The sequence below is a fragment of the Schistocerca americana genome, chromosome 10 (genome assembly GCF_021461395.2).
Source record: "Schistocerca americana isolate TAMUIC-IGC-003095 chromosome 10, iqSchAmer2.1, whole genome shotgun sequence".
In the NCBI taxonomy this organism is placed as follows: domain Eukaryota; kingdom Metazoa; phylum Arthropoda; class Insecta; order Orthoptera; family Acrididae; genus Schistocerca; species Schistocerca americana.
In genome coordinates, this window is record NC_060128.1 from 108,027,928 (window position 1) to 108,053,112 (window position 25,185).

Genomic DNA, 25,185 nt, shown 5'->3' on the forward strand with positions numbered 1-25,185 from the left:
CCATATAGTCGAAGTGCTGAGTCGTCAGTAGGGATGTACAGAAGAGTGGGAACTTTCCCTAGCTTTCAGATAAATCTTTCTTAAGCGAGAGGTCTCATGTGCAGTGCACGATGGCGTGCAGATGTTCATTGACAGGAGCAGATAGGACTGAAGAAGGGGAGACTGTATGGGAATGACACATGGATGGGAGATGAGTAAAGCTATGTTCTTGGTATAGTGTGGAAAAGTGGTTGTGGAGCAAACAGGTGTTGAATTGAAGGGCATGTTGCAAGGACAGCTAAGATGTATTCTTCATAGAAGTTGGTGTTGTGGGGAAGGATCCACATGGCACGGGTTGTGAAGCAGCCCTTTAAATCCACCATCTTGAGCTTAGAAGTGTTTTCTGTCACTGACGGTCAACTCCTGTTTACACCATTTCTTATGGTGGGTAACGGATAGCCATCCTCAAATAAAATGCTGTCCAGAAATTACACCAGAGTTGGTGCTGGCCGGAAGGCTGTACCCTTACGCCTCTGCAACAGGTTTGAGGTACTGCCCACTGCTGAAAGTACTTGTGAGCCAGCAAGGGCAGCCTCACCTGTTGCTGCAGTGGCCAGTCTTCCTGAGAGGTCTGGACAAGTGCAGAGGGTAGGATTGCTTGTCAGAATGAGATTTTCACTCTGCAGCGGAGTGTGTGCTGATATGAAACTTCCTGGCAGATTAAAACTCTGTGCCCGACCGAGACTCGAACTCGGGACCTTTGCCTTTCGCGAGTTCGAGTCTCGGTCGGGCACACAGTTTTAATCTGCCAGGAAGTTTCAGGATTGCTTGTCATTGGGAGCTCCAATGTTAGGCGGGTGATGGAGCCGCTTACGGACATGGCAGCTAAGGACGGGAAGAAAGCTAATGTGCACTCCGTGTGCATACCAGGGGAGTCATCAAAGATGTGAAAAGGGTCCTTCCGGGTGCCATGAAGGGTACAGGGTGCAGCCAACTGCAGGTGGTGGCTCATGTTGGCAGTAATGACGTGTGTCGCTATGGATCGGAAGAGATTCTCTCCGGTTTCCAGCGGCTATCTAAGTTGGTGAACACTGCCAGTCTTGCTAGCGAGATGAAGGCAGAGCTCTCCATCTGCAGCATAATCGACAGGACCGATTGCGGACCTTTGGTACAGAGGCGAGTGGAGGGTCTGAATCGGAGGCTTAGACAGTTCTGCGACTGTGTAGGCTGCAGATTCCTCGACTTGCACCATAGGGTGATGGGGTTTCGGGTTCCGCTAAATAGGTCTGGTGTCCACTACACACAGGTGGTAGCTACACAGGTAGCAGGGCCTGTGTGCCGTGGACTGGGCAGTTTTTTTTAGGTTAGACAGACTCGGGAAAGATAAAAAAAAAGGCTCCAGTCTCAAAGGGTACAGAGCAAAGAAATGACTAGAATCGACCAAGCAACAGTCGGTATTGTAGTTGTAAATTGTCTTAGCTGTGTAAGAAAAGTAACAGAGCTTCAAGCGCTGATAGAAAGCACTGAAGCTGAAATCGTTATAGGAACATAAAGTTGGCTAAAGCCGGAGATAAATTTGTCGAAATTCTTGCAGAGGTGCAAACCGTGTTCAGAAAGGATAGATTAAATACCGTATTTACTCGAATCTAAGCCGCATTTTTTTCCGGTTTTTGTAATCCAAAAAACCGCCTGCGGCTTAGAATCGAGTGCAAAGTAAATGGAAGTTCTGAAAAATGTTGGTAGATGCCGCCAGAACTAAAAAGGCCGGTATTACACTATCAAATTTCTTTGTCAAAGATTTGATCAAAGATGTGATCCAATATTCTGTCCAATATATTTGACAAAGATCTTTGACGTAGCGCTACAAGGGGTATTACACTGTCATCAAATTTTTCGTCAAAGTTCAAGATGGCTGACAACAACTCGTTATTAACCGCAGCAGTTCTACGTACTACAATTGCATTGTGTGCACATGCGGAAAAGAAGTGGGGGGAGAAAATGGAACCATACATACGAGGTTGACAGTCTTAAAAGTCCTGGGATTACAACTTGATAATAAATTCAGTTGGGAGGAGCACACCACAGAACTGCAGAAACGCCTTAACAAATCTGTATTTGCAATTCGAGTGTTAGCAGACATAGGCAACATAAAAATGAAAAAGCTTGCATACTTTCATTCCATAATGTCATATGGGATGACAATTTTGGGGTAAATCTTGAAGTCAAACAAAAGTTTTCATGGTCCAAAAGCGTGTAATACGTATTATTTGTGGAGTAAATTCACGGACCTCCTGCAGAAACCTCTTCAAAGAACTGGGTACTTCAGATTCTTGCATTGGTACTGGGGGAAAATAAGAAAGAAAATTAAACTGTTGGCGGGCCAGAAGTACAGTGAGACTGTCGTTTGGACGTACGAGATTTGCAGGTTAGCTTTTTTTGTTTTGTATTTCATGCCTAGATACTTCCGTAGAGATATTGTTGCATGTGGATCATTATATGTAATGAGTATTACAATACATGCAACGATATATTTGTACAGTTATCTAGGCATGAGAAACAAACAAAAAAAAACTATAACTCTCGTAGGCCCAAATGACAGTCTCACTATACTTCCGGCTCGCAGGTTAACTACTGCCTCTCAGTATATTTACTTCTTAATAAAATTTGTCGTAAATAATATATCTCTTATTCCAACAAACAACTCAGTTCATACATACAATACCAGGAACAAAAATGATCTGCACAAGGACTTAAAAACACTTACTTTAGTTCAAAAAGGGGTCCACTACTCAGGAACACTCATCTTCAATAATTTGCCAGGAAACATAAAAAATTTAGTTAGAAATAAAGATCAGTTTAAAAGGAGCCTGAAAGACTTACTACTGGCCAACTCCTTTTACTCCATTGGCGAAATTTTTAATAGAAACAAACGATGTATTTATTCATACTATTAGTATTTTTATTTCAGCTTAAAAAAAATCGACATGTTCCACATCCACGAGGATCTCCTCAGCACGGATCTATGGAACGAAAAACTAATCTAATCTGGGTGAAGCCGTGGGTTTTACGACGACACGATAAAAGCATTCAACAAAACTTGTTACGTGAGCTTACAGTGGAAGACGTCAAGTCGTACATCAATTACTTGAGAATGGATGAGCATACATTTCTGTATGTGCTCAATGAAGTGTATCCTCATATCACAAAGCACAATTTTCACTTAAGAACTGCTACATCTTCAGAAGACAGGCTCACTATAACACTCCGATTCCTTGCTACAGGAGAGGGTTATGTTAGGTTAGGTTAGGTCAGGTTAGGTCTCCAATCTTCTTAATCTATTTTTTATTCAGGGTGCCTCACGTTGTAAAGCGCCTCATAAGCTTCAGACATCTCTATTAATTCTGTAGTTGTCGGCTCACACCAATTGTATTTACCGGCAATGGTTATAAAAACACTACAGACGACAGAACGCTGCAGCGATGCTAGCGCTCCGCGTGGTAACATATCGCATTGCAGTGAACAGAAGACAAGCGATTTCTTTGATCAAATATACGGCCTCGGCCTAGATTTGATCAAATATTGGACGACATTTGTCAAAGATCCCTATTACACTATCAAATATCTTTGACAAAGATATTGGACAAAGAAATTTGATAGTGTAATACCGGCCTAACTTCTGCCGTCGAATATATATGTAGCGCTACACAGGCATACTTTGCAGGCACAAAGATAAATACTGGCGCCAAAACCTCTGCGTCAGTAAATAATTTTTTTTAAAAAAAAGGTGTAAGACGAGCTTTTTTCTCCGCCCCGAGTTTCGAGCACTGCATTTTCATACATTATCCAACGAAGTAAATACAAATTCTGTGTTGTTTATCTTCGAATGTAGCAGCATTTCAATGTACTACGAAAATCCGACTGGCAAGACAATTTGGGATTTTTTTTTTCAATATGGCCAACTCTACGTTCTGAATTTTTTCCTACGTGTGAGAAGAGATAGTTGCTAATAGGAACTTTTATGAATTGCGAATCACATGCAGTATTTTCTTCAACATAAGAATAATACGGATATAAACATTTTGCCATGTATTCTTTCGTGTTTGCTGCTATCTCATTTAAATCCTGTCTACCTAATAACCTACGAAACTAGTGTGAGACAGAAGCAAATCCGGAAGAATATACATATCATGTCATGTTTATATTTGTATTATTCTGATGCCTAATAGTGATACAGTCAGAAATGAAGCACGGCAATTGACTAGATTTTTAAATCTAAGATGACCAATTTCTGTGCAGAATGTGATGTACAAAAGAGGTGTCTGCAAAGATTTTCAAACGGAGAAAAATTTTAGCTAAACTGTCGTTCAGAACATCTATCATACACAGTCTATTATTTGGTTCTTGTTGATCATTATCAAAGAAAGCAGCAGTATAATTAACAACAAATAGCAGTCTCTTGCCATTGTTTCGCTAATGAGACAATTCCTTTCTTTTTTTAATTGTAAGCGGCGGTAGCGCGCACGTAAGCAAGCCATGCCGCGAGCGGCGACAGGTCGTAAACACTTACTATCAGAATGCGACAAACAATACATGACACTGTACAATAATGCATTTTCAGCCTAGAGTGACATAAACACCTATAACAAAGAGAACGGCACTTATCAGATCAAAGAAAAATAAGCAACCCATTCAAACCAGACGAAGCACGCCTGACTCATAGCAATGGCTACCTGGTAAAGCTTAACTGCTAAGCTTACGACTCGAACCAAACTACTGTAGCTGTATCGTCATTTATTCTACCTAAATTGTGCCTCATATTACAATAGACCAACTTCGTTTCGATTTGGAGGTGCGGCCTAAAACTTTTCTCTCCCCTTGAATTTCGAGTCTCAAATTTCAGGTGCGGCTAAGATTCGGGAAATTTTTTTTCGCTTGATTTCGAGTCTCATTTTTCAGGTGCGGCTTAGATTCGAGTGCGGCTTAGAGTCGAGTAAATACGGTAAAGTAGGTGGTGGTGTGTTTGTGTCTGTTGGTAGTAGTTTATCTTGTAGTGAAGTTGAAATAGATAGTTTCTGCAAATTACTATGGGTAGAGGTTATACTCAACAGCTGTATCAAAATAATAATTGGCTCCTTCTACCAACCCCCCGATCGGATGATATAATAGCCGAAGAGTTCAAAGAAAACTTGAATCTCATCAAAAATAAGTGCCCCACTCATACAGTTATAATTCATGGAGACTTCAATCTACCCTTGATTTGTTGGCGAAAATACATGTTCGAAGCCGGTGGAAGACAGAAAACATCTTCGGAAATTGTACTAAATGCTTTCTCTGAGAATTACTTTGAACAATTAGTTCATGAGCCCACATGAATTGTAAATGGTTGTGAAAACGCACTTGATCTAATAGAGAGCGTCATGACAGATACAGGGATTAGTGAACACAAGGTCACTGTAGCGAGGCTCAAAACCATATCAACCAAAACCACAAAAAAAGGCAGAATATATCTATTTAAATCAGCAGATAAAAATTTGCTTGGTGCCTTCCTAAGAGATAATCTCTATTTCTTCCAAGCTAATTATGTATGTGTAGACCAGATATGGCTCAAATTGAAAGATACAGTATTGACAGCTATAGGTAGATTCATACCGCATAAGTTAATAAGAGATGGGACTGATCCACCATGGTACAGAAAACACATCAGAACACTGTTGCAGAAGCAACGAAAAAATCATACCAAATTCAGAACAACGCAAAATCCCCAAGACTGGCTAAGTTTCGCAGAAGCTCGAGATTTAGTGCGGACATAAATGAGAGATGCTTTTAATAGTTTCCACAATGAAACATTGTCTCAAAATATGGTTGAAAACCCAAAAGTAAAGTACACTAGTGGCAAAAAACAGTAAATACTGTCACTGTGGGATAGCGATGGAAATGTTACCGATGATGGTGCCACTAAAGTGGAGTTACTTAATACAGTTTTCCGTAATTCCTTCATGAAAGAAGTCAAAGTAAATATTCCACAATTCAAAACCAGAACAGCTGTTAGAATGTGTGACATAAAAGTAGATTCTTAGGTGTTGCGAAACAACTTAAATCACTTAAGAAAGGCAAGTCTTCCAGTCCAGATGGTATACCAATCAGGTTCCTTTCAGAGTATGTCGACACAATAGTGCCTTTCTTAGCAATCGTATGCAACCGCTCACTTGACGAAAGGTCTGTTCCCAAAGACTGGAAAGTAGGACAGATCACACCAATATTGAAGAAGGGAAATAGGAGTAACCCACCGAATTACAGACCCATATCACTGACCTCAATTTGCAGTAGGATTTTGGAGAATATACTGTACTCGAACATTATGAATCACCTTGATGGAAATGACTTATTGATACATAACCAACACGGATTCAAAAAATATCGTCCTTGTGCAACAGAGCTAGCTCTTTATTCCTATGAAGTAATGAGTGATGTCGACAAGGGATCTCAGATCGATTCCATATTCCTAGATTTCCAGAAGGCTTTCGATACCGTTCCTCACAAGGGACTATTAATCAAATTCTGTGCATATGGAGTATCATCTCAGTTGTGTGACTGGATTCATGATTTACTCTGAGAGGCCACAGTTCGTAGTGATAGATGGTAAATTATCGAATAGAACAGAAGTGATATCTGGCATTCTGCGAGGTAGTGTCATAGGTACTCTGCTGTTCCTGATCTACACAAATGATCTAGGTGATAATCTGAGCAGCCCCCTTGGATTGTTTGCAGATGACGCTGTAATTTACCGTCTAGTAAAATCATCAGACGATCAATTCCAATTACAAAATGATCTAGAGAGAATTTCTGTATGGTGTGAAAAGTGGCAGTTGGCACCAAACAAAAGAAAAGTGCAAGGTCATCCACATGGGTACTAAAAGAAATCCAATAAATTTTGGGTATACGATAAATCACACAAAAATAAGGGCTGTCAATTCGACTGAATACCTAGGAATTGCAATTACGAACAACTTAAATTGGAAAAACCACATAGATAATATTATGGGGAAGGCGAATCAAAGACTGCGCTTTGTTGGCAGGACACTTAGAAGATGTGACAAACCCACTAAAGATACAACCTACATTACACTTGTCTGTCCTCTGCTGGAATATTGCTGTGTGGTATTTTTTCTATGGTGTCCTTACCAGATAGGATTGACGGAGGATATCGAAAAAGTGCAAAGAAGGGCAGCTCATTTCGTGTTATTGGGCAATAGGGGTGAGAGTGTCGCTGATATGATATGCGAGTTGGGGTGCCAGTCACTGAAACAAAGGTGGTTTTATTTGCAGCGAGATGTATTTATGAAATTTCAATCACCAACTTTCTTTTTGGAATGCGAAAATATTTTGTTGACACCCACTTACGTAGGGAGAAATGATCATCATAATAAAATAAGAGAAATCGGAGCTCAAGTGGAAACATTTAGGTGTTCCTTTTTTCCACATTTCATTTGAGAGTGAAGTGGTAGAGTAGTAGTATGAAAATGGTTCGATGGACCCTCTGCCAGGCAAGTGTGAACTGCAGAGTAACCATGTAAATGTAGAGTTGGTATTCACCCATTATCCTGCCTCTGACAGGATAAGATAAGGCCATGATGGGGCTGGAGGGTTTGAAAAATGGGAATGTGGGAGGAAATTGTTCTGCCGCCATAGGGTAGTTGTATGGCACTGGGATATTCTTTTGGGCATTTGCAATCTTTTTCCACGTCCTCGACACCTTCCTTCCCGACTGCTTCATGCAATTCTCTTCAACCTAGTGGGCCACCTTTCAGTATGTTGACCTCCAATGGCTCCACCCAACCTCTGGCCATATCTAGCCCATTAGCTGTCGACAGCATGTGGTTTTTGATGTGCTATGTGTACCACACCAGAGAGTCACTCCCTTACAGTCCGGCTTTGGTGTGAGTGATGTGTGCAACACCTTGCTCAGCATGCTGTAGGTCTTACTAAGGCATTCAAAGACAGACATTACCTTGCCCCCCCCCCCCCCCCCCTCCCCTACCCAATTTGAAAATGTGCCCCCCCCCCCCCCCCCACGTCGTCTGTTGTCTGTGTAGAGCTGTACCAAGGGAAGCCAGGAGAAGATGTTGACTGGTGGCCCGTATCCTGTTTCTATAACATAAACTGCACACACAAATTAACTGGGTTCTTTATTCATAAGAATAGAAAATTACTTGGCTCTAGACCAGGGCTTCACAACATTCGTGCTCGCGGAGCAAGCTGTGAGCAGCAAGGCGCGAGCACGGAGCAGCGCGAGCACGCTACCCCCCACTACCAGACCAGAGCGGAGAGTGGGGAGAGTCACGTGGGGTACACAACAGCTGCCACCAGTCGATGTAAATCTGCGGCCACCTGCAGGGATATCACTCACGAATTACTACTGCGACAAATGAAACAAATAAAGGAGAATGTACACGTGCCACATAATTTTATTAGCTTAGTGTATGCCTCTACATTCGCATTAATTTGTGAACTGTTACACAATAAAAGGTGTCACTGAAGTGTGGGATTCTCGGTTATCTTGTACTTTTTGCCCTTTACAATTGCGTCTATGTTTGGAGTAATTGTTCTTGTGCATTTTAGGCGCAGCATGCAGTTTAAATTTCGATCAGACAATGCATTTCTCAGGCGCGTCTTGTTACATTTCATTGCAGGGAACAGTTGTTCACAAACATACGTGGAACCGAACATTGATATTATTGTAGCCGCCAGTTTGTGCAAACGAGGAAATCTATCCTGAGGGAAGTGTCTGTAGAATTCCAAAATGTTTTTCTTGTTCTGAAATTTGTCTCTGTATTCTCTGTCACACTGCAGGTCAATAATTTCTTGCTGCAGCTCAGGACGAATCTCTTAAATATTTGCTGAATATGGAGAGAACAGATCAAAATCACTGTTTAGTGCTGTCAGATCTTGAAAGCACTGATCAACTAAACTGTGTGAATAACGTTCAGTCTTTGTGAACATCTTGCGTGGATGATAATGTAGGAAAATGAGCTAGGTTTCCTGTTTCCAGCTGACTCACCCAAAGTGTCAATTTCATTTTAAAAGTTCCTATTCGATCTATGAAATGCGTAATTAGCAGATCTTTACCTTGTAGTAAAATGTTCAAAGCATTCAGATGGCTAGTTAAATCTGCTAAGAACGCGAGATCACATTCAAACGTGCACTCGCATTTCCCCTCCCTACCTTCTCCGCGACCTTGCACCTGCTCGCGAGCACGTGCCTGAGGAGACGCGAGTACTCGCCCTCAAAACCGGCCAGTTGTTAAGCCCTGCTCTAGACAGTCGTTGTGTTGCAAGCTCTCTGTAGTAGTCCATGTTAGCCTCACTGCTGACGAAGTACAAAGTCCACTATGTACACTATTCTGGTTGCTATGTGCTGCCTGATTCTACAACTCGACTGGGCTGCAACTTATGACAGATTAAGATTGTGCCGCCTCCTTGCCCTAGTGCTGTGCAGTGACATTCTAACAAACTATCTCTCACTACAAAAGTTGTGTGAACTTTCAGTTACACACATGTACCTCATTAACTTTTCATAAGTGTGCCACGTATGAACATTTAGCCTCACCACATCTTTTTTAAATCTAGCAAGCACTTCACTGCTTACAATGGACAGGAAATACCAGTGCTTGGACAGTGTAGTTTGCCTGAGACTTACAAATCTCACACCAGAACAGTGAATTTTACTGCTAAATCTACAGAGCAAGAACCAAATCGTATTGCCAACTTTTTGTTAAGGAAACTACAATAAACCACCATCGGTACCACACTCTTCAAACTAAAAAAAAAATATAAATAAATAAAAAAAAAAGGATCGCTTCTATGGATCAAGCAGATAACAACTAATTCCTAAAATCAGAGTTCCCGTCGACTCTATAGCTGTACAACTGTTCCACGTCAAAGTCGGCTGTTAGCAGCTGGTAGATAGCCTAACATGACAGAAGAGACTTATCACAATTTTTGCTTACGCCAGCACATTCTTCCACACTGAATTGCCGCACTGTTGTCATGTAGTGAGGTTGCAAACAACGGGGAGGGAGGCAGGATGCTAGATGTAGAGATGAGCCAGGAGCCGTGACTGTGAAGGATGGCGAACTCCCGACTATACCCTGCCATCTGCGTTGTGAGGAAACATGAACATCTTCCGGAAAATAGGTGCCGGGGGACATGTCCAGGTATGAGGGTTTGTCCTGGGGTGATGATGGTCTATCGTATCTTCCTTCGTCATTGGCGTTGTCGTTGTTGCCGTGAGGCACCGTTATACCAAGTGGAAAGACGCGTCGATCTTAGAGCATGCGATATTGTAACCTTAAGTCATTGACAACACACAACAGTCATGGTAGCACCTGATTCCAGAATAGCTGCAGTAGTTAGGATCTACAAACTACCCCCTCTTGACCAGGTCCCCAAAACTTAACTCGTAACGAGATCCCTTCGAAGCAAATTGTCATAAAGATCATCTATAAAGGCTTTGTACAACGATAAGAAATGTTACAGTTTATGGAATAATAACAGATACGACCAAACTGTCTTGTTTCTTCTGTTTTATTTAATGTAACTTTGTTCACAGTTTTATTTTGCATTCATCACTCATTCACACTCTTATGTGGAGTATATGCGAGTGTCTGAACCCTAACTCCCAAGTTCCATCGAATCCCTTTGATGAACAGTTTTGGTTGTTCGACACCAACAGTCAATGATAATGATAAAGTATTTTGTAATTGACTCTCCACAAATGTTTGTTAGGCATGAGACAATTACACACTTTTCTCTCTGATCTGCTGTTATTAAGAGTTCGTGTAAAAGTTAACGTTTTTCTCCTTTTCATAAATTGGAGCCCGCTCTATGTGATATAATTTAAAAAAAAAACACGGTCTCAATACCGCGTCCCTCATGAGATGCGTATAGATTTATCCTGGAATTGACCACTCTGTAGGTGTACTCAATTTAATGACCACACTTCGCTATCCACGATTTCGTGTAACTAAATGTCCTTTTGTTACTCTGATCGTATACCGTAGTTATTTAAAACTCGCCCTTATATTTTTTCACAATGCACAATTAGCACTTCTTTACTTGTTTATTTCTAAGAGTAAACGAAAAAATGATGCCGTATCATCGGCTTCGTCAATATGAAGCAAAACACCTCAATATGTCCAATTTTACCTCTTCTTATAGGATCGGCTACCTTACTCATTAATTTACTACATATTATTTCCAATAACACTAGACAGGTATCAAAGTTATATTTTAATTGTATTCAAAAGCATGTTATTATTATTATGACCGACCAAATCATAACAAATCGCACGGCGTGTGTTTTTAACGATAGCTTCACGCTCGCCGAGCCTTTATTCGTGCAATATTATATATAAATATACAGACAGGACCGAAAGATCGACCTCTCTACTGTAACCAATAGAGGCAAATATGCTATTCAAGTTCCATTACATCTATCTTGACTCGTATTGTTACAACGGTCACAGTGTGGCCACATCCATTGGGTTGGTGAAGAGATGGTAGGGGCGAGAGCGTATCATCCATTCACTTCTCCTGGGGTGCCCTGGTGGCACCAACAGGCAGCTGCAAAGGCCACGCAGTCATGTGAACACGCAAAGCTGGGGAATGAAAAGCAGCAGAATCACGGGGCAAATGACATGTGCGAATTTGGTTCTGGTGACAGTGCTGAAAAGCATCAGGACCTGCAATCAAATACATAGAAGACCCAATGCATTCTTGGATCATGCCTCTTTCCCAGTGCCCCCAGTTGTCATAAACCCTGAAAGGAACAAGATCACATGGTGCAAAGTGATACACTGGACTATTGGCAGGGCCGGATGCTGCGGTGGCTGTAGCGAGTGGAGCAGTGTCTGATGGCGGTGTCCATGCAGAAGTTCTGCCAGTGCTGGTACATTTTATGGGTGAGAGCCATAGGAGGCGAGAAAGAGTTGCAGCGCCTATTCCTGTGTGTGGGAGATGTGAAGCTTGGCCACCTGTTGCTTCAAAGTGCGTACAAAGCATTCTGTTTCTCCATTGGACTGTGGGAGAAACAGCTGATTTTTGAGATGATGAATGCCATTCTGTACACAAAACCGCCAGCCGATGTGGCCGAGCGGTTCTAGGCACTTCAGTCTGGATCCGTGCGACCACTACGGTCGCAGGTTCGAATCCTGCCTCGGGCATGGTTGTGTATGATGTCCTTAGGTTTAATTAGTTCTAAGTTCTAGGCGACTGATGACCTCAGATGTTAAGTCCCATAGTGCTCAGAACCATTTGAACCATTTTGTTCACAAAACCGTCCAAAAGTACGTGAGGTGAACTGCAGTCCATTGTCCGACACAAGTACTTCTGGCAAACCTTCAATGTAAAATATGGAGGACAATGCTTGAATGGTGCTGTGTGATGTGGTAGAGTTTGTAGGAACCGTCAAAAGGGAACTTGCTAAAAGAGTCTACCACTATGAGTCAATGGGTGTCCCAAAATGGTCCTTAAAGCCAGTGTGTACTCGTTGCCATGGCAATTGAGTCTTAGGCCAAGTTGAGAATGTCTGTGATGGAGCGGATGGCTCTCTGCGCATGCGTGACACTGTGGTGCCATCTGTTATATGTGGGCGCCCATGCCCTGCCAATTACAGTGCTGGCACACTAAATGTTTAGTGTGAACAATTCGCAACTGTCCTTGGTGGGGCAATAACAACACATCCTTTTGCAACACTTTGGGAATAAGCCCACATGATTGTCTACTGTCGTTTTGAACTAGAATCACACCCTGAAAGATTATGCTGATGGGCAAAATATCAGCTGGGTACTGTTCAATGAACAAAGCCAAGATGTGCGAATGTAATGCAGCAAAATCTTGAGATCTGGGTCTGCTTCTGTGGTCTGTGCAATTTTTCTGTAGTGCAAGGGAAAAGATTCCAGCAATTCAGAATCCTTCACATTCGATTTGGTAGCAAGATGCGGTAGATGCATCAAAATCAGAGTCTGGACCAATTGGAAGGTGAGATAGGGCATCTGCATTGCCATAGGTCTCTACACAATTTCATATACATACTGCAAAAGCAACAAAGCCCAAAGTTGCTGTTTTTGAGCAGTGCGTGTAGGAACCGGCTTTGACAGATGAAACAGGGACTGCAAAGGCTTGTGAACTGTCACAAAATAGAACTTGTGACAATACAAATAGTGATGGAATTTTGCCATACCATACACAGTAGCAAGAGCCTCTTTATCTGTTTGAGAATAATTGCAGTGGGCTTGAGTTAACAACTTTGAGGCAAAAGGAATATATCTGTGTTTTGCACCAATTCTGTGCGAAAGCACAGTGCCGACTCCGTAAGAATGGGTCTTGACAGTTTTTAGTCCAAACAAAAGGTACATTTTTGCGACCCAAGCGATGCAGTGGAGCCGCGATCTGAGCTACATTTCGTATAAACCGAATGTAGTGTCACCTTGCCCAGTACTGGCTGCAGTTCAGACACATTGCGAGAAACAGTCTGGTCATGGATTGCAAGCAAATGAGGTTGGACGGGGTGCACACCCTGATTGTTTACCGCATGACCTAAACAACATGTAGTTCAGTTTGAAAAAAGCCACACTTTTCAAGACAACACTTGAGTCCTGCTTCTGACAACACTCGAAAATGAGTATACAAATTGGCAGTGTGTTCCTCTGGTGTACAACCTGAGACGACAGTAACATCAAGGTAGTTTGAACAAAATGGCACTTTTGCAGTCAGCTGTTCCAAGTAACGTTGAAAAATGTCAGGTGTCGAAGCACTGCTGAAGGGCAAATGCAAATACTTGAACAGAACTAAGTGTGTATTTACAACAAACACTTTCTGCAGTTCTTCATCCAATGGAATTTGCAAGTAGGCATCACACAAATCTATCTTAGAAAAGTAATGTCCTGCACCAAGCTTGTCCACGAGTTCCTCAGGGCAAGGTGACGAATAAGTGTCAGCTAGTGTCTGTGGGTGGTAGACTTTGAAGTCAACACAAATGCGAATGTGGCCAGAAGGCGTAGGCAACAGAACTAGTGGACTTGCCCTTTGACTAGCTTGAATGGAGCCAATTATACCATTATCCTGCAATTCTTTCAGTTCACTGGCTACTTTGTCTCATAAAGCAATTGGAACAGGGCGGGTCCAGAAAAAATTATGCTGTGCATTGTCTTTCAATGTAATACATGCTGAGAAGGTATTAGCTTTTCCCATTCCTTCTGAAAATAGTTCAGGAAATTCTTTAAGCAAACTATTGACACTGCCTTTTGGATCTCAAGCTGATACGGGAAGTACATTGTCGTGGATGCCAAGTCCAAACAAATCAAAGGCATCTAATCCGAAAATGTTCTCACTGTCTCTTGATTTCAACACAGTAAATGCTGCAGTCACTACAGATGCCTACTGTAGCGGCAACACTGCAGACAGACCAGTGATGCGGGTTGCCGACTCCTCTGTGAAGTCTGGCCGACACGAGTGTTTACACTCAAGTACCGCAGTTAACAACTGACACGTAGGTGTGGCGAACATCCGTCAGAGGGCATCAACTAACAACAGAGGAAGGGGACGCAGTGAACAACGAACCATTTCCTGGTGTTCACGTGTGTGCAAATAGTCCCGGAAATATGCTTCCACCCAGGGCTAGATAAGCCGGTACCGGCCATTCGGCAGGCAGTTCTCGACTCACCGAGTGCAGAGAAGATCTCCGGCTCCAGCAGTGTACCACCTCAACCGTCCTCTCTTCTGCAACAATTGTGATATGTTGCTTCTGTGGTGTCACCGCCAGACACCACACTTGCTAGGTGGTAGCCTTTAAATCGGCCGCGGTCCATTAGTATACGTCGGACCCGCGTGTCGCCACTGTCAGTGATTGCAGACCGAGCGCCGTCACACGGCAGGTCTAGAGAGACTTCCTAGCACTACCCCCAGTTGTACAGCTGACTTTGCTAGCGATGATTCACTGACAAAATACGCTCTCATTTGCCAAGACGATAGGTTAGCATAATCCTCAGCTACGTCATTTGCTACGACCTATCAAAGTGCCATTACCAGTTACTATTGATGCTGTAAAACATGTACCGTCAAGAGCGATGTTCACCATTTACAGATTAAAGTTAAGCATTCCCACAGCCACGTCCTTTTTTACTAAAGTCTTTCCTTGTCCTGTTCCAGACCTCACGCCAGCCTGCGTGAGCTAAAACGCGTGCCTTTCGGCTTCCTCTCATAGTGGGTTGGCTCTCTTGCCAATCCACAACAGCTTCCATCGTGTTAGGCTGTCTACCAGCTACTAACAGCTGACTTTGACGTGGAACAGTTGTACGGGTATAGAGTCGAAGGGAACTCTGATTATAGGAATTTGTTGTTATTTCCTTGATCCGAAGAAAGAATCCTTATTGTTTTTTTTTTAGTTTTGAAGAGTGTGGTACCGATGGTGGCTTATTGCAGTTTCCTCAATAAAAAGTTGGCAATAAGATTTGGTTCTCACTTTGTAGATTTAGCAGTAAAATTCACTGTTCTGGTGTGAGATTTGTAAGTCTCAGGCAAACCACACTGTCCAAGCACTGGTATTTCCTGTCTGTTGTAAGCAGTGAGGTGCTTGCTAGATTTAGAAAGGTGTGGTGAGCCTAACTGTTCATACGTGGCACACTTATGTAAAGTTACTGAGATACCTGTGTGTAACTGAATGTTCACACGACATTCGTAGTGAGACAAAGTTTGTTAGAATGTCGTTGCACAGCACTAGGGCGAGAAGGAAGCACAACCTTAATCTGTCATAGATTTAGAAAACACAATGTTCATTGCATGCGCACGAGCCTGTTTTTCTGGAAGTGGTCAAAATTGGCATTTTTGTGCCGTTGCAAACAAACTGCTTGGACGTGGCCTTTTTTTCTATAAGTGTAAAACGTTGCACTACGTGATGGGCAATCCTGTCTTTTATGGCGAGCAAGACATCTAGTGTAAGACTTCAGTAAGTTCACAGGTCTGCTTACCTGCCTGCTTGTCTGTGTACATGGTTGTTGTTGTGGCTGCTCGGGGCAGTTGCGAACTAGGGGCGAACTCGCCCCTACAAATCGGGGTCCGGTCAAACTTATCAGCCGCTACGGCACCGAAATCATATTGCTCTAAGATTCGCAACTCTTGAGAAAGTGATGGGTCAGAGTATTTCAAGATCTCTTCCTGTATTCTACTATCTGGGACATTGAAACTTATAGCATCTTTAATCATTAAGGCACTGTAAAAGTTGCCAGAAGTACATATAAATTTACACTTCCTAGTCATGCCCGTTAATTATGTGTACCACTGACTGTACATCTGTTCAAAACTCTGAAAATGGTATTCCACCACCCACCCAACATATGCAGTATTCTACTCCACCCAATGACAGACCTACCGCCAACCGCACACCTCATGTAGCATACCTATGTGGGAGACCCAGCTGCAAGACCTTTCCAATACACCCACTCTTCACGTCCGACTCAAGTCCCGTCATGGGCTTGTCGTACCACAGACAGGGGGAGCTGCAGAAAGTCACTTGGTATACCAGCTGTGATGCCATTTATGCACAGCTTTTAATGTGGACATAACAAGCAACCAGCTGTCAACCCTAACGAAAGGTCACGTTCAAAACTGGACAAGAGTACTGTAGACTACCTGGCAGCAGAATATGGTGCAGAACACAATGTGGTGGTTTTAAATGGCTGCTTCATAACGTGTGCCATGTGGGAACTTCCCCACAGCACCATCTTGTCTGAAGTATGTAGGTAGGAGTTGTCGTTACAAGACGTCCTTTGGCCCCTTAAATCCTTCTGGCTAGTCTCTGCTAGCCCATTGCCCCACACCAACCTTTGCTCTTTACAACAGGACTGTGACTTCACTCATCCTGCACCCACACCCCCCACCCTTGCAGTCTTCCATTCCTCTGCTCTATCTCCCCTCCCAATGGACACATCACCATCGTTGTGCACTGGACACAACTCCCCCTGCAGCCAATTCCTCTACCTCCCCTCCCAATGAACTTCTTGTCTACAAGAATTTGTCCTAAAGGTAAGCAAAGTTATCACTTCTGCTCGCATCACCTTGACTTGTAAAGTTATTTACTACGGTTTGTTTGGTGCATAAGTTTGTAGCATTTGTTTTGTGTGTTGGTATTAGAGCTGCTGTGGCTTTATTATTGGTTGTGATTTGTTATTTGTAATTAACTGTTGCTATTTGAGTTTACATAGTGTCATTTGGAGATAGTGAGTGGAGCTCTGGACACTAGAAAATCGAATGCCAAGTTGAGAAATCGGAACATTTCCGACATGTTCTTCTGTTTGAGATCAGTAGAAGCAGCCAGAAACGTATGCACCTAGTATGCGGATAATGCCACTGGATACAGCACAGCAAGAAAATGGTTTTCTCATTTTAAGGAGGATTGTTTTGATAATAGTCACTCTCCACATTTGGGAAGACCAGTGAAGGCCATTTAAACACATTAACCCACAGTGATCCGTGTCATTGTACTCGAAAAACTGGCAGATGTGGTGAATTGTGATCATTCTACTATCGTATGACATTTGCATCTGATTGGGAATGTCCAGGAATCGGCTGTACGGGTACCACATGGTCGGAGTTAAAATCACAAAAATCAGCAGGTGCCCATATGTGCATCTGTGCTTGCTCATCATCAATTAGCTCGTGAACGACACTGACCATTCCCATCCTGTTCCATTACTGCTGGTGAGAAAGTCTGTTTGAGCCCAAACAAAACTACTACTCCCCATACAAAGGCATGCGTGCATCCTTGAAAGGTAATATTGTGCATCTATTGGAACAGCGACGGTGTGGTGTACTACTAACTGCTTCCCCGAGGTGTAATCATCACTGCTGACATTTATTGTCAACAACTGAGACATATTGTAGAATGGTGACCGGGAAGACTGCGTGAAAAATGCTCCTCTACGACAGTGCCTGCCCACATTCTGTTAGACCAGGGCTTCACAACATACGTGCTCGCGGAGCAAGCTGTGAGCAGCAAGGCGCGAGCACGCTACCCCCACTACCGGACCAGAGCGGATAGTGGGAAAAGTCAGGTGGGGCACACAACAGCTGCCCCCAGTCAATGTAAATCTGCGGCCACCTGCAGGGATATCACTCACGAATTACTACTGCGACAAATGAAACAAATAAAGGAGAATGTACACGTGCCACATAATTTTATTAGCTTAGTGTATGCCTCTACATTCGCATTAATTTGTGAACTGTTACACAATAAAAGGTGTCACTGAAGTGTGGGATTCTCGGTTATCTTGTACTTTTTGCCCTTTACAATTGCGTCTATGTTCGGAGTAATTGTTCATGTGCATTTTAGGCGCAGCGTGCAGTTTAAATTTCGATCAGACAATGCATTTCTCAGGCGCGTCTTGTTACATTTCATTGCAGAGAACAGTTGTTCACAAATATACGTGGAACCGAACATTGATATTATTGTAGCCGCCAGTTTGTGCAAACGAGGAAATCTATCCTGAGGGAAGTGTCTGTAGAATTCCAAAATGTTTTTCTTGTTCTGAAATTTGTCTCTGTATTCTCTGTCACACTGCAGGTCAATAATTTCTTGCTGGGGCTCAGGACGAATCTCTTAAATATTCGCTGAATATGGAGAGAACAGATCAAAATCACTGTCTAGTGCTGTCAGATCTTGAAAGCGCTGATCAACCAAACTATGTGAATAACGTTCACAGTCTTTGTGAACATCTTGCATGGATGATAATTTAGGAAAATGAGCTAGGTTTCCTGTTTCCAGCTGACTCACCCAAAGTGTCAATTTCATTTTAAAAGCTCGTATTCGATCTATGAAATGAATAATTAGCAGATCTTTACCTTGTAGTAAAATGTTCAAAGCATTCAGATGGCTAGTTAAATCTGCTAAGAACGCGAGATCACATTCAAACGTGCGCGCGCTTTTCCCCTCACTCCCCTCCCTCACTACTCCGCGACCTTGCACCTGCTCGCGAGCATGTGCCTGAGCAGACGTGAGTACTCGCGCTCAAAACCGGCCAGTTGTTAAGCCCTGACAAAACATGCTAACAGGAGTTGGGTTGGGAAGTCATTCTGCAGCCACATTATTCCCCCACCTTGCCTCAGATTTTCACCTTTTCCATTCTCTATCGAACAACCTTCGAGGAATTTCCTTTCTGGATGAAAATGCCCTCTGAACGTTGAACAACAAGTTCTTTGCCTCAAAACCGTATAATTTCTACAGTTGCAGAATTGAAGAGTTACACCAGCCTTGGCAGATTGTTGTAAATAGTGAAGGAGAATATATCATTGGTGACTTGTGTCTCTTATGTGTATGTGTTACGTTTATCAAACTTACGGAAAAATGCAACAAACTTATGCACCAACACAATACTAATTACCTTTATGACAGTCAATAGGGGCAGCAGAGAAAAGTGGCTGTATAAAACAGAATGCTGATGGAAAAAAATTTGAGAAGCCCTGCTGTAGGGTATCATTTGTGACGTAGTATTTCAATATAAACAATGGAAATTAGAGGTAGGAATATCAACAATGGTAGAAAAGTTTACATTGAGTTTCAGGCAGACAAAATAAAGACAGTTTCATGTAAACTTTCAGATAAAGCCTTCTTCATAAAAGAGAAATTCAGACACATTCACAAACGCAAGCACACCTCACACACGCGTGACCGCTGCTGCGGCCGGAGGTTGTCATTGTGTGTGAGGTGTCCTTCCTTGGATGAATGTGTGTGTATATCTCTTTCTGAAGAAGGATTTTGCCAAAAGCTTACGCGGAACAGTCTTGTCGTGCTTGTCTTCAACTGTGAGCAGCAATCTATCCATTTATAATATTGTTAATGTTTCAATGTCATATTTTAACGCAATGTCGATCTATTATTGTTAATGAGAAATCTGTGATTGGGAAGAGTGAATAATATTGGTTTCAGCGGCAGGAAGCACACTCTTAATCTGAGACTTCCGTAACACCCAATTGTGCGCCACTGTCGGCACGGGAGGAATGGCAGAGGGCAGACGCAAGTGGGGCGAGCCGTCGACGAAGGTCCGTCGCAACAGTGAGATGGCCGAGAAAAATGATTCGGCTGATGGAGGGACGCATTTTCACCACCTCCCAGATGAAGTTATGATCAGTATATTTTCCTCCTTGAGCTTCAGCGACCTCGTAGACATCGTGCAGAATGTTTGTGTGCGCTGGAGGAGGCTGTCGCAAGACCCGATGCTCTGGCTCGACAAAGAGTACGTCGTCACAGCGAGGTAAGCAACAGTGGCTGTTACTGCTATTCGGGGTGACTAGTCTGAACACTGCAGCAGCTCTTTCATTTTATTCAATTTGCATTTTTGTTCTGATGACTTAACAACCATTAGTAATATTGTATTTGTATTTTAACTATGTTACATCTTCTATTATCCCTATTTTTATTCCCGTGTCCAAACGACCAATGGTAGTTTCCAATTTGCTTTTTAATTCCGATAAGACCTCCTTTTTACACTTTTCAGCAGACTTATCCAAAAAATTGTAAAATTAAGGGAAGCATAGGACACACAACAGTCAAAAATAAGTAAATTACTCTTCTTACTGTCATTATCTTTATATCATTCAAACTATGAAATAACAATTTAAATTTTGCTTATTTAAAAAAATCTAAAATAAGGGGTTGTGTTTCTTTCTTATGGAGCATCTTGAGGGGGACGAATATTGACATCAGGTCTAAAACGTATCTATGAATAAGTTTGACTTTTGTATTGGGGTTTGTGTGCTCATCGTTACAGACGATCTGTCACAGCCGAAGTCCTGGATAACAGCTACTGTAAAATTTAACTATAAAGTGAAATGAATATTTAATCCAGTATAATGTTTCAGCTGAATATTTATTATGGTCTCAAGTAAATAAAAGCATCTTGACAAATCTGAAATAAGCAGTAACATACTTACAATAATTAAATGAATCTTGCTCAGCAAGCTACAAGTCTTCTGTCCAAATATACACAAAGTACTGACTCACTATGCCAATATGGCTACCGCTATATATATAATCTAAACAATCCTGAACAATCCTCGGCATTGTTTAAAATGATTTTTTGATTAAGTAACAATTAAAATTAACATATAAAAACTGAAAATACATATATAAACGATATAAACGTATGTTTGCTCCAGAACAGCAAGTACAATTCTGTATTAGTTTGTGTTCGTTATTTTATTCGAGTATAACTTGTCGAATATGAAATTACAATAATGCATTTTCATATTTTATTAATTACTAGAGGCTCCCTTTATGGAAAATGTTCCCTTCATTTACAGGGCTTCTATACTTTAAGATAATTGGGATGTAATAGTTAGTTTTGTAGCTATAATTTTTTCAGACAAATTACATATTTTGTTCACATGTGCGACCCTGAATTAGACTGGAAAATGTCTGTTTTAAGTGGGTCTTAATGAGCTGTTACGTTTCAGCACCCCCCAAAAGGATTTGTGAAACTGAAAGTTGAACGAAACATTTTCTGATAGATCTGTGTAACAGTACACATTTTGCAGTAAACTGGAGGAACAGGCATTCTATTTATGGAATGGGATAAGTCCTGTGTTTGATTAAATGTGTAAATTAAATATAAAACATTATGCAAAAATTATTACTCAATAGTACAAGGAAAGAAGAAGTTATTTCTTAACTGTATGAACATTGAGAATTCAGTACACTGACTGTTTTGTAGATAGTCTAGGTGTTGCAGTATGCAGACTGCTTTGTTGAATGAAATGTCTGACTAATGCCCAATCTTACTATTTTTCATTTGTCAAGACACTTCCAACACCTCCTTCCCACCTTTACAATCATTACATTAATAATGTATTTTTTCAGGAATATACGCGCAACGAAGTTGTGGCTTTTCCCTTCACAGTAAGTGCTAGCATATAACGGAATGATACGTAAGAGTATACAAAAACTTGAATAAGTGACTAATACATCATATTGGTTATGTTTTATAAGTGACTGAAACATCACCAACAATTATGTGGTTGAGCCTTATACACAGGTACGTGCTCACCACTTGGGTGTGAATACACAATAAATGAATCATAAGTGAGTGGTACATCATGACAAAACATGGTTAGGCATTATACATTGGTAAGTGTTCACCACATAGGAGTGCATACACAATAAATCCTTCTTTCCACGAACAATAAGAGACTGGAATAGAAGGGAGAACCAATAGGTACTCAAGGTACCCTCTGCCACACACCGTCAGGTGGCTTACGAAGTATGGATGTAGATGTAGATAAATGAATCACAAATTACTGGTACATCATGACAAAAATATGAATAGGCTTTATACATTGGTAAGTTGGTTTGAGTATATCCATACGAGAAAGAGCTGGTATGTTGATAGATACAATAAAATTAAAAAAAAAAAAAAACACACACACACACACACACACACACACACACAGAGAGAGAGAGAGAGAGAGAGAGAGAGAGAGAGAGAGAGAGAGAGAGAGAGAGAGAGAGAGAGAGGGGGGGGGGGGTATGAACCCTATGAAATCCCCAAATCACCTTCCCTACCCTCTGTCTCCAACCTTGTAACCACCCCCAGTGTAAAACCCGTTCCATGCACCATCCCACTACCACCTACTCCAGTCCTGTAACCCGGAAGATGTACACGATCAAAGGCAGAAAGCACTCACGTGATTTACCAACTGACCTGCCTACACTGTGAAGCCTTCTACGTGGGAATGACCAGCAACAAACTGTCCATTTGCATGAACGGACACAGGCAGACAGTGTTTGTTGGTAATGAGGATCACCCTGTGGCTAACACATGCCTTAGCGCATGGCCAGCACATCTTGGCACAGTGTTACACCATCCGGGTTACCTGGATACTTCCCACTGACACCAACCTATCAGAACTCCGGAGATGGGAACTTGCCCTTCAATATATCCTCTTTTCCAGTTACCCACCAGGCCTCAACCTCCGTTAATTTCAAGTTGTAACCCCTCGCACATCACCTGTCATTCTACAACATCTTTGGCTCTGTACTTCCGCCTCGACTGACATCTCTGCCCAATCTCTTTGCATTTACATATGTCTGCTTGTGTCTATATATGTGTGGATGGATATGTGTGTGTGTGCGCGAGTGTATACCTGTCCTGTTTTCCCCCTAAGGTAAGTCTTTCCGCTCCCAGGATTGGAATGACTCCTTACTCTCTACCTTAAGACCCACATCCTTTCGTCTTTCCCTCTCCTTCCCTCTTTCCTGATGAAGCAACCGTTGGTTGCGGAAGCTTGAATTTTGTGTGTATGTTTGTGTGTCTATCGACCTGCCAGCGCTTTTGTTTGGCAAGTCACATCATCTTTGTTTTTAGATATATTTTTCCCACGTGGAGTGTTCTATAGGGGAAAAAAAGGACAGGTATACACTCGCGCGTGCACGCGCACACACACACACATATCCATCCACACACATATATAGACACAAGCAGACATATTTAAAGGCAAAGAATTCTTTGCCTTTAAATATGTCTGCTTGTGTCTGTATATATGTGTGTATGAATATATGTGTGTGTGTGTGTGTGTGTGTGTGTGTGTGTGTGTGTGTGTGTGTGCGCGAACGCGCAAGTGTATACCTGTCCTTTTTTCCCCCTAAGGTAAGTCTTTCTGCTCCCGGGATTGGAATGACTTCTTACCCTCTCCCTTAAAACCCACATCCTTTCATCTTTCCCTCTCCTTCCCTCTTTCCTAACGAAGCAACCGTTGGTTGCGAAAGCTAGAATTTTGTGTGTGTGTTTGTGTTTGTTTGTGTGTCTATCGACCAGCCAGCGCTTTTGTTTGGTAAGTCTCATCGTCTTTCTTTTTAGATATATTTTTCCCACGTGGAATGTTTCCCTCTATTTTATATATGTATATAAAAACAAAGATGATGTGTCTTACCAAATGAAAGTGCTGGCAGGTCGACAGACACACAAACAAGGGTAAGGAGTCATTCCAATCCCGGGAGCGGAAAGACTTACCTTAGGGGGAAAAAAGGACGGGTATACACTCTCGCGCGTGCGCGCATACACACACACACACACACACACACACACACACACACACACACACACACACACACACAAGTCTTTCCGCTCCCGGTAATAAATTCTTTTTTTTTTTTTTTTCTTCAATATCTTCAATAGTGCAGAAATACTAGCTTGTTTCCCAGATCCTCCTGTATAATAGACTTTAGTGAACAACAACAACAACAAGTGGTACCACAGTAAATTAGAAGGATCTCAGCAATAGAGGCATATGCATGTGGACAGAGGGAAGGATAGCTTGGTACTCTGATGAGAAGTAAGAAATTAAATAGAAGATTTGGAGTGTTGGAGCTGAAGAAGAAAAGATGACAGACCCCAAAGACAGGAAAACCCTCTACCCTCCACCCCCCCCCCCAACCCCCCCTGCCCCAGGACCCCTACTGTTCCAGTACTTCACTGTGGTGCCAGAGGGATAAGTGTGTTCGGCATTCCGTACAGAATGGGCTTGCCACAGCTTCACCTTCCCAGTCCCTGAAAATTAACCCCAACACTCCCTACCGACTGACCGACAAAGGTTAACAATTAGCATTCTGCAAGACAAAGTAATTGACATATTTAACACTGTATTGATTAATTGAAGTAACAAATGCGAGATACAACCGGCTGACTTACAAGCAGACCCCCTAATTTGATTAAACACAGATAATTATATAAATATGAAAATATAGAAGCCTGTGATGTATCTTAGACATAAACATGGAAAAACTAAAGCAAGGTACAGAATTACTGTGTTCCTCTGATATCTGTTGCTGCTCAAACATAAGGTAGTACATAAACATGAAAATATAGAAATAAGATGCACAAATATCATATTGAATTACTGCATATCCCATGTTGATAAATAAACAAAGTGAGATGCTTCTTTGGGCAGATCATCCAAGTGTTATAATGCTCATATTATAAGTGCTTTCTCATGCATCAATATATTTGCTAAACACCATAAAGTCAAGTCTGAAAATGACCAAAAAAAAGTCACATTTTCAAAATTAAACAGCAGGCAGGTCTGAGATATAAAATTTAATTTTCTGGATTCTCGTCCAAATATCATATATTTTCTCTGCTCAACTGACAATGCATATGAAGGT

The 25,185-nt window shown here is 42.0% G+C and overlaps 1 protein-coding gene across 4 annotated transcripts in view; it reads left to right on the forward strand.

The window, feature by feature from the left end:
* The window catches only part of LOC124552613, a 102,446-nt gene that overhangs the window by 23,577 nt on the left and 53,684 nt on the right, over positions 1-25,185 (forward strand). For 3 of the 4 annotated variants that reach the window (XR_006967941.1, XM_047126938.1, XM_047126937.1), the window contains 2 exons: positions 19,957-20,281; positions 21,886-21,924. Coding sequence is in view for 3 of the 4 variants with exons in the window: in XM_047126938.1 (XP_046982894.1) it covers positions 20,028-20,281; positions 21,886-21,924 (293 nt within the window). In the remaining variant the exon portion in view is untranslated. The remainder of the gene's footprint in view (positions 1-19,956; positions 20,282-21,885; positions 21,925-25,185) is intronic. The other variant, XM_047126939.1, reaches the window with a different exon arrangement.